General features: G+C 46.9%; 1 protein-coding gene across 2 annotated transcripts; it reads right to left on the reverse strand.

The window, feature by feature from the left end:
• Window positions 1–1,621: 1,621 nt before the first annotated feature.
• On the reverse strand, window positions 1,622–8,496 carry AURKC (aurora kinase C). Of its 2 annotated transcripts, none has more exons than XM_020909276.2 (7): window positions 5,272–8,496; window positions 5,112–5,151; window positions 4,665–4,856; window positions 4,117–4,255; window positions 3,389–3,537; window positions 2,106–2,280; window positions 1,622–1,932 (listed from the first exon to the last, which is right to left on the reverse strand). In XM_020909276.2, the coding sequence occupies exons 1-7, from the start codon at window positions 5,318–5,320 to the stop codon at window positions 1,762–1,764; spliced, it is 915 nt and encodes a 304-aa protein (XP_020764935.1). In that variant the 5' UTR covers window positions 5,321–8,496; the 3' UTR covers window positions 1,622–1,761. The 2 variants fall into 2 exon arrangements, with proteins under 2 accessions (XP_020764935.1, XP_020764936.1); XM_020909277.2 differs by having other exon boundaries at window positions 5,454–8,495.
• Between the last annotated feature and the right edge of the window lie 1,648 nt (window positions 8,497–10,144).

The raw sequence follows: 10,144 nt of genomic DNA on the forward strand, positions 1-10,144 counted from the left end.
ACTAGATCCCACATGCTGTAACTAAATGGTTGCATGCCCAAAGGAGGAGATCAGAGATCCCGAGTGCCCTAACTAAGACCCGGCACAGCCAAATAAATAATTATTTAGAGAGAGAGAAAAAAAAAAAAAATCACCTGCAGCGAGCAAAGAACATGTTTGAGCTCCCCGCTGGGTAGTCTGGATATTTACTCTTGCTTTTGAATTGTGCTGAAGAGGACTCTTGAGAGTCACCTGTACTGCAAGATCAAACCAGTCAATCTTAAAGAAAATCAACTGTAAATATTCATCGGAAGGACTGATGCTGAAGCTCCAATACTTTGGCCATCTGATGTGAAGAGCTAACTCACTGAAAAAGACCTGAATGCTGGGAAAGATTGAGAGGGCAAGAGGCGAAGGGGAGTGACAGAGGATGAGATGGTTGGATGGCATCCCTGACTCAATGGACATGAATCTGAGCAAACCCTGGGAGATGGTGGAGGACAAGGAGGCCTGGTGTGCTGCAGTCCATGGAGTCACAAAGAGTCAGACATGACTTAGCAACTGAACAACACTCAGTTTATGGTAGATGAAGGGAGGAGTTGTCACCAGAAGGATGTGGCGGGGAGGCTGGAAGAGCACTTCTACAATTGCTGCAAGCAGAGGTTAGATTTCAAAAGTTTGGAGATTGGTTTTTCCTGACACAATCAGAATATGACACCACCATGCAAGTGCTAGTGAATTCATTTGAGAATTGGCTGCAGCAACACATTTTATCTTAAAGATGGCAGCATGTTGGATGTCAGCATAAAGAAAGTGGAGTATGTGATCACTGGGTTAATTAGTCCTGTTTTACAAAGGACATTCTCCTGAAAACCTGGGGAAGAGTAAAGTGAGTCTAGGGGCCCCTGAGATGGGGGTAGGTAATGCACCCTTGGGCTGCAAGGAGATCCAACCAGTCCATCCTAAAGGAGATCAGTCCTGGGTGTTCATTGGAAAGACTAATGTTGAAGCTGAAACTCCAATACTTTGGCCACCTGTTGCAAAGAGCTGACTCATTTGAAAAGACCCTGATGCTGGGAAAGACTGAGGGCAGGAGGAGAAGGGGACAACAGAGGATGAGATGGTTGGATGGCCGACACAATGGACATGGGTTTGGGTGGACTCCGGGAGCTGGTGATGGACAGGGAGGCCTGGCGTGCTGCGGTTCATGGGGTCGCAAAGAGTTGGACATGACTGAGTGACTGAACTGAACTGAATGCACCATCAGGGTGGTTATCTGCGTAAAGTAATAACTAGTTTTCAGGAATAGTGGTTAAGTCACAATACCTTCCTGTGACCCAGCAAGGGCATCAGTTAGGGCTGCTCTCGTGGGAAACAGTTTCTACGAGAAATAGATTCTACCCAGTCACACACCAACACATGTAAGACCTGTGTGGGACTTCCCTGGTAGCCCAGTGGTTAAGACTCCACCTTGCAGTGCAGGGGACGCAGTTTCCATCCCCGATCGGGGAACTAAGATCCCAGAAGCAGCACAGCAACTGAGCCCGCCAGCCAAAACTAGAGTTGATATGCTGCAATGAGAGATGCAACAAAGATCCTGCACTAAGACCCGACGCAGCCAAACAGATGTTGTAAAAACAGACCTGGTACAAAATGGTTCAACTTTTATTAAGTATGACAATAAAATGATGCATCTTAAAAGAGAAGAAACAAAAGACAAATGAGATACCATGGCCAACGGTGCTCCATGGGCAATCCCAAAGGGATAGGGGTGGACAGGGCTCAGAAAGCCATATGAACAGATGGGGGCAGCACCCTCTGAGAGTGGGCCCGGATCCATGGGTGCTCCAAGACCTGGACCAAGGGCAGCCTCTCCAAGGGCTGGAATCTGAGAAGCTTGGAGATCAGGTCCCGAGCCCCCAAAGACATTGATGGAGGAAACCTTAAATCTACCTGATGAGGCCAGAGAAGGAGAAGTATGGTTAATTTCCTTGGTCCACTCAAGGCACCGTCCCAGACCTTCATAGACCGCCACTGTGTGTGCCCCCGGACTCCGCAGGCCCACCCGTCTCCCCACCCCCTGCCAACCAGTTCCCGCATGAATGCCCAGAGTGTGGCCATCCCACCTTGAGGATGCGTCTGTAGGTCTCACTAGTGGAGGCACTCTCAAAGGGTGGATTTCCTACTAGCAGCTCGTAGCACAGCACCCCAATGCACCACAGATCCACCTTCTCATTGTATGTTCTCCCCTCAATCATTTCTGGGGGCAAGTAGTCCAGCGTCCCACACGTGGTCCTTCTCCTAGAGGGTTGCGGAGAAAGAGGCACCAAGCAGAAGCTCAGTACAAGAGAAGCTGTCCGCCCCCAGCTTCCAGGCCCAGGCAGTCCCCTCCCAGACACAGGAATCGGGAAACACTGAGTTTTAATATGCATCAAGGTTCTGAGAACACCAGTACTGGGGCCCATCAATTCCATATTCTAAGATTCTTTCTACAATTATTCATATTTAGCTCATGATCCAGGAAGTTTTCACAAGGAAGATTTGGAACAAACTGATGGTGCAACAAGAGAGACCAAGTAAATTAGTTATGCTTTAATTTTTTTTCAAATTTTAAACTTTTTATTTTGTATTGGGGTATAGCCAATTAAAGAATCTGCCTGCAATGCAGGAGACCTGGGTTCACTTCCTGGAGCAGGAAGATCCCCTGGAGAAGGAAATACCAACCTTCACTTCAGTATTCTTGCCTGGAGAATTCCATGGACAAAGGAGCCTGGTGGGCTACAGTCCATGGGGTTGCAAAGAGTCGGACACAGCTGAGTGATTTTCACTCATACAGCTGATTAACAATGTTGTGGTAGTTTCAGGTGAATATCGAAGGGACTCAACCATATGTATACACGTATGTATGTGCATGTGTGTGTGTGTTAAGTCACTTCAGTCATGTCCAGCTCTTTGCAATTCCATGGACTGTAGCCTGACAGGCTCCTCTGTCCATGGGATTCTCCAGGCAAGAATACTGGAGTGGGTGGCCATGCCCTCCTCCAGAGGATCTTCACAACCCCGGGATGAAACCCATATCACTTGCATTGGTGGGCAGGTTCTTTACCGCTAGCGCCACCTGTGAAGCCCTATATACATATATAATTATGCTTTGTTGATAGAGTAAAATTTGTGGCATTATGGCACCATAGTTCTTGATGTATTTACATGGAAACTTATTGACAGACTTATATGTTAAGAGGATTTAAAACAAAAGGTATAGTTGAACCGCATTCTTTCAGTCAACAAATATATATTAGAATATGCATTTTAAAAGGCAGTATTTAAACGCAAACCCAGTTTGTATCTGGGTCTTACATGTGAGATGATTTAAACTAGATCATTCTCAACTGGCACCCACCGGACCTACCTCAGAGAAGGGGTGTGCACAGACCAGCCAAAGTCTGCAATCTTCACTTCACCCATGAGCCCCAGCAGCAGGTTCTCTGGCTTAATATCCCTGTGAATCACCTTCTTTTCATGGCAGTAGATCAGAGCATCTGCCAACTCCTCTATTATCTGTGTGAGCAATGAAAAAGTAGTCTGGAACTGAAGCTGGCCACGAGAAGATGATGTTTCCTGCTTGATTCCCCATCTGGAGCCCTCCCAAAATCTCTTGCTTCCTATTTCTAAGTTCCACTCATTTATTCAGTGAACTCACTCAGAGCATTTCATGTTTCTTTCCATAAGGTAGTGCAGTTAGATTCTGTTGCTTACAACCAAAGAATCCAAACTTATACACAGTACTTATTAATATTATGGGGGTAATTATTAGGGTATCCACCTAGAGGAGGAAATGGCAACTAACTCCAGGATTCTTGCTGGGGAAATTCCTTGGACAGAGGAGTCTGGTGGGGGCTACAGTCCATGGGGTCGCAAAGAACTGGACACGACTGAGCATTAGGGTATCCAAATATGAAGTTGTAGCATGTAAGAGTCACTATATATAATTTAGTGTCACTGTATATAAAGAGTCACTATATATAATTTATAGAATGAAATAAAGAAAGAAGCCACGTGGACATTCGTGAAAGCCTCAAGCAATGACCCCCACACCGTCCCATAGTAAACTCGTGAACCTGAGCCCTCCCACCTCACCGTGGCTGTACGCTGATCATCAAACGTGTGGCTCCTTTGCAGCGCCTTGTAGAGCTCGCCCTTCGGGGCATACTCTAAAATCAGGTACACCCGGCGGGCATCGTGGAAGTAGTTGTACAGGCGCAGGATATTGGGGTGTCTGGAGGACAGAAGGAGTAAGTGTCAAGACTGCTCCTTAAAAAAACAAAAACACAGCTCCCTGAGGCCCAACTCATGATGCTATTATAAGTGATTGGTCACACAGAGGGGCAAACTGTGCTGGGACCAGTATAGGAACCGCTCGCTCGTCTGTAAATTTGTGAGGGGAAAACGAAGCAGGTGTCAGGATTCGAGTGTCTCATGCAGGGAGCTTTACATGGTATGACTGGAATGAATTGCAGAGGGAAAAAAAAAAATCTTTAAGATGAAAGCAAAGGGCTCATTTGGAGGTAGTACTGGGGGAAACGCTGAGTTCAAATGTCAGAAATGGAACAGCAAAACAGGAACAAGAAAAAATTAAGAATCGGCACAGGAAACTCATAGAGACGTAGGGATAGTCTTATCCTTACTGGAGATGCGCCTGGATTTCAACTTCCCTGCGCAGCTGATGTTCCAGGCCTTCCTTCTCTATCTGGGACTTGAACAAGACTTTCAGGGCCACGATGAAATGGTTTTTCTTCAGGCGAGCCAGGTACACATTCCCAAATTTTCCCTTGCCGAGAGGACGCCCGATTTCAAAATCATCAATTGTGAAACGCCGCCTGACAAGAAAGAAAGCAGAGCGCCTCAGTTCCGGAGGTGGGTGGAGAGTCAGGGGTCCCTCGCGCTCGCTTTCCGCTTTTACTGTTTCACTCTCCGGGCCCCTTTTCCTGCTGAAGGGCTCAGCCAGGGTGTTGGGTCCATAACTGTCGGTCCCCTAAGGCAACACTTCACACCTGCGGCTTGCTCTTCAACCCTCGGTCCCACTTCCCTTCCAATTCCTGATAAAAAACAAAAAAAAAAACAAAGGCGCTCACGCGGTTGGGGCTCTGGGTACCTTTTGACCGGCTGCAGCCACTGAAAAAAGAAAAGAGATGTCCATACTTTGTTCTGTGCAACCCCTCACCCCCAACAGCCGACACTAGGCCTGTCTTCTAAACACCCTCTTTCTCTGTTCCTGGTACGCAACCCTTTCACCTGTGGGCTGCATCCCGCCCGCCTTCCTCACAGTCCCTGGATGGCTCATGACCAGAGATGGTGTGGAGGAGGACGCCCCGCGGAGCTGGGTGTCCAGGCAGGAGGTAACACTCAAGCTGAGGCTCCTGTAGCCGCCACTTGCTCCCTCACAGACTCGGGGAACCAACTACGCAGCAACCTACTCTGAGGACGACCTCTCAGGGACTGAATCAGGACCGCTTTTTAGTAACACGGGCTAGGCTCTTTATACTAAGTGCTCTGGCCCCATTGGCTGAGCAGGTAGTTCCTGGTTGACTCCCATTGGTTGAAATTTCTGACGCTTAGGCAGAGTGCTCAATGGAAGAGGCAAGAATGAGAGTTTCCGGTCCGGTGATTGGGGGCGGGACTTAGGGCACTGGGCCAATGAGAGGGCCGGGCATAGAGACAAGAAGGCGGGAAACGCCCCAGAAAGACCCAAGTGGAGGGAAATGGAGCAAGCAGGGGCCGGTGTGCAGTCTGTGCTGTTCAGTTCAGTTCAGTCGCTCAGTCGTGTCCGACTCGTTGCGAACCCACGGACTGCAGCACGCCAGGCCTCCCTGTCCATCACCAACTCCCGGAGTCCACCCAAACCCATGTCCATTGAGTCGGTGATGCTATCCAACCATCTCATCCTCTGTCGTCCCCTTCTCCTCCGGCCCTCAATCTTTCCCAGCATCAGGGTCTTTTCAAATGAGTCAGTTCTTCTCATCAGGTGGCCTAAGTATTGGAGCTTCAGCTTCAACATCAGTCTTTCCAATGAATATTCAGGACTGATCTCCTTTAAGATTGACTGGTTGGATCTCCTTGCAGTCCAAGCGACTCTCAAAGAGTCTTCTCCAACACCACAGTTCAAAAGCATCAATTCTTCAGCGCTCAGCTTTCTTTATAGTCCAACTCTCACATCCATACATGACTATGGGGAAAACCATAGCTTAGACTAGATGGACCCTTGTTGGCAAAGTAATGTCTCTGATTTTTAATATACTGTCTAGGTTGGTCACAGCTTTTCTTCCAAGGAGCAAGTGTCTTTTAATTTCATGACTGTGCTCACCATCTGCAGTGATTTTGGACCTCTAGAAAATAAATTTTGTCATATGTTCAGGTACTTTCTATTCCTAGTTTGTGGATTTTTTTAAAAATCATGAATTCTGTCTAAGGCTTTTATGATATCAATTAAGATGATCATGTGGGCTTTTATCTTTCATTCTGTTGTCCTTCCATTACAGGAGTAAACTGCATTTGGTCATGGTATATGATCCTTTTGATATGGTACTGAATTTGTTTTGCTAATATTTTGTGAAGGGTTTTTTCATCCTATTCCTAAGATATGTCTTTGTAGGATTTTTTTTTTTTTTTTTTTTTTTTTTTTTTTGGCTGCAGTCACTATCTGCAGTGATTTTGAAGCCCAAAAAATAGTCTCTCACTGTCTCCTTTGTTTCCCCATCTATTAGCCATGAAGTGATGGGACCAGATGCCATGATCTTAGCTTTATGAATGTGAGTTTTAAGCCAACCTTTTCACTCTCCTCTTTCACTTTCATCAACAGGCTCTTTAGTTCTTCTTTGCCTTCTGCCATAAGAGTGGTGTCATCTGCGTATCTGAGGTTATTGATATTTCTCCCAGCAATCTTGATTCCAAGCTTGTGCTTCTTCTAGTCCAGCGTTTCTCATAATGTACTCTGCATATAAGTTAAATAAGCAGGGTGACAATATACAGCCTTGACATACTCCTTTCCCAATCTGGAACCAGTCCATTGTTACTGTTACTTCTTGACCTGCATACAGATTTCTCAGGAGGCAGGTCAGGTGGTCTGGTATTCCCATCTCTTCAAGAATTTAAGAATATTTCATGGACTGCATAGTATCTGATTTTGGCTTCCCTTGTGGCTCAGCTGGTAAAGACTCCGCCTCCAATGTGGGAGACCTGGGTTCGATCCCTGGGTTAGGAAGATCCCCTGGAGAAGGGAAAGACTACCCATGCCAGTATTCTGGCCTGGAGAATTTCATGGACTGTATAGTATCTGAATGACTGAACATGTATATAAATCTCTGACTCAGTGAGTTAAAGTCAGTGACATAAGGCAGGTGTGTGTGCTAAGTCCTTTCAGTTGTGTCCGACTCTTTGCAACCCCACGGACTGTAGCCCACCAGGCTCCTCTGTCCATAGGATTCTCCAGGCAAGAATACTGAAGTGTGTAACCAGTCCCTTCTCCAGGGGATCGTCCCTAACCCAGGGATCAAACCTGCACCCCTTACATCTCCTGCAGTGGCAGGCTGGTCCTTTACCACTAGTGCCACCTGGGAAGCCAAATGGCCGGCGTGACTGACTAAATCAACTGCAGGAAGCTGTCAGGGTGGTGCACAGAAGAGCCAGTTCTGGCTCCACGTTGGATCTGCTATTTTGGCTCGTTTGCTTTTGTTATTATAACCATACATAATAGCCTGCCTCAGGGAACCCGCCCCTCAGCCTGACTGTTAAACTGAAGTACCTTTATTCAGCTCACAGAGAGATAATCTGACCCAGCCCACCTGTGAATGGTTGCACTAAAGAAGAAATTAACACACCCGGTACTATTTTGCAAGATAAAGGGCCGTCTTACTTTACTTCCTCACCTCTCCCTCTCTGTTTTAGAGAAGAACCTGGCATCCAGACCAAGATAAGATGATTATTTTGAGACATTAGTCTGCCATCTTCTCTGTCAGCCGGCTTTCTAAATAAAAGTTGTATTCCTTGCCTCAACACCTGTCTCTGACTTTACTGGCCTGTCGAGTGGTGAGCAGAGTGAGCTTAGACTTGGTAACAGGGACGTGTCATGCTGTTGGCACACACCAGGACCACGTGCAACTCAAGCTGCCCCAGCTTGGGGGTTCTGTCCTCCTCAACCACTCACATGTGGAGCTCCCTGCCACCTGCTTCTGTCCCCAGATATCCTTTGTGTGCCCTCCCTCGGTACACCTGCCTCCTGCAGCCCGCGACTGCCCAGGCCATTTGGCATGGGGGCGAGGACCCACAGCTGCACTTATGCTCCCCTCTCATGTACTTAGTACAGTACCACTGACCCTCAAACGAGGGCTGCGGTGGGGCTGCCATTCAGCACTGTCAAAAATCCACACACAGGACTTCCTTGGTGGGCCAGTGGTTAAGACTCCTTGCTTCCACTGCAGGGGCCACAGGAAAGACCCCTTGTTGGTGGCATGTGGTGTGGTTGGACAAAAAAAAAAAAAAAGGGAAAAAAATCCACATATAACTTACAGTTAGCCGTTGGTCTTACCACCAGGGTTATTGGACTCCTTAATCAATAGAAATGGATGAGTGAAGTGCAAAAAATAGAAATGAAGTTCTTCCTCCTCTAAGAACAGAAAAGTAAAGGGAACAGTGAATAGGCTAGAGAAGACGGGCCGGCTGTATTCTCCCCTCACCGGGCAGAGAATTAAAGCCATCTTTCTATATCCTCTAAACTCTGTCTCCGTATTTTTCATCTAGCATTGGTGGGCAGACAAAGTCATGACCTTGGTGATAACAAAGAGGCCTGAGGAGAAATTCTGGCAAGACTTCATAGGCAAGACTGCTGCAGGAGGGAGAAAACAAGTTAACAGGTTCCCTGACTCACTCCCTCAAGGGTGAGGGGCGAGTTGGTCTCTTAAACCAGGTGAGGGTAGGGGTGGGCCCACGGGTGGGGACGGAGACGTGGCTTAGGTTGTCTGCCACCCCCTGGGGGGTGCTGTGTGCAGCGAGCCTGCCAGTGTACTGTTTTTGCTCCCAGTACCCTCCTTTTGTTCCCAGCTCCTCCGAAATGGCAGTTGAGTTTTTGGTCTTTTTGTATCTTATTGCTCATAATCGGCACATAAGAGCAATTATCTTTAGTCCGTGATAGTGTCTTTGTATTTTGTTGCTGGAGATGTTTTGTCCAGCTGAAAGTACTGCAGCAAGGATCCTAGCCTGTCTTATCAGCATTTGCCATTCCTCTGTATCCTTGCTTCTGCATCCAGGGAAGGACTCTACCAACCCGGGATGGCGTAGTACTATAGTATATTGGAAGGAAAATCTGCATATAAGTGGCCCTAGCAGTTCAAACCCCTGTTGTTCAAGGGTCAACTCTCTTTGTTGGACTCAGTAATTGGTTTGCACTTTGGGTCTCAAATAATAAAATCAACCCACATATTTGTTTGACATACACAGAAATTTAAAAACAATTGCAACTGATCTCTTTTAGACAGGAAATAGGGTAAATTGTTGGGGAAATATAATTTTTAAAAAAAGTCTCCTCCCCATTCAGAAAAGCCTCACTGCAAAGATGTAAAGAAATAAAATAGTTTAATGTTGTATAAGCATTAGACCAGAATGTGATGCGCATGACAGATAGTTAAGAGACTTCAAAGAATAAAACTCACCCCTTCATAGAGCCAAACAGACACAACCCATTACATACGTTTTCAAATAAACAATTAGTCCTATAAAGTAAGGACAGCACCATTTGTAACACATAGTTCATGCTACACTAACCCAGTAATGGGAGTGATTACTTGCTGTTACACTGGCTTTCTATAGGGGAAAACTAAGTTCGCATATGACGGGAGGTAGTTTTGCTACTTGGAGCAAATTGGGCTCCTGCCCTCACCCCTGCCCCGCCAGAAACTGAAATGTCTGAGTGACAGTCGCTCAATCGTGTCTGACTCTTTGCGACCCCTATGGATCTTAGCTGGCCAGGCTCCTCTGTCCATGGAACCCTCTAAGCAAGAATACTGGAGTTGCCATTCCCTTCTCCAGGGGATCTTCCTGACCCAGGGATCGAACCTGGGTCTCCTGCATTGCAGGCAGATTCTTTATCATCTGAGCCACTGTGACAGAAAGATGC

This window comes from Odocoileus virginianus, chromosome 20 (genome assembly GCF_023699985.2).
Source record: "Odocoileus virginianus isolate 20LAN1187 ecotype Illinois chromosome 20, Ovbor_1.2, whole genome shotgun sequence".
Lineage (NCBI taxonomy): Eukaryota > Metazoa > Chordata > Mammalia > Artiodactyla > Cervidae > Odocoileus > Odocoileus virginianus.

Bases quoted from the DNA above. Each gene is read 5' to 3' on its own strand.
- AURKC (XM_020909276.2), bottom strand. From the start codon at position 5,320: ATGAGCCATCCAGGGACTGTGAGGAAGGCGGGCGGGATGCAGCCCACA. The intron at 4,857-5,111 runs GTGAGCGCCTTT...CTTTCTTGTCAG, and splicing joins GTACCCAGAGCCCCAACCGC to GCGGCGTTTCACAATTGATG. The intron at 1,933-2,105 runs GTGGGATGGCCA...TGGCCTCATCAG, and splicing joins CCTACAGACGCATCCTCAAG to GTAGATTTAAGGTTTCCTCC.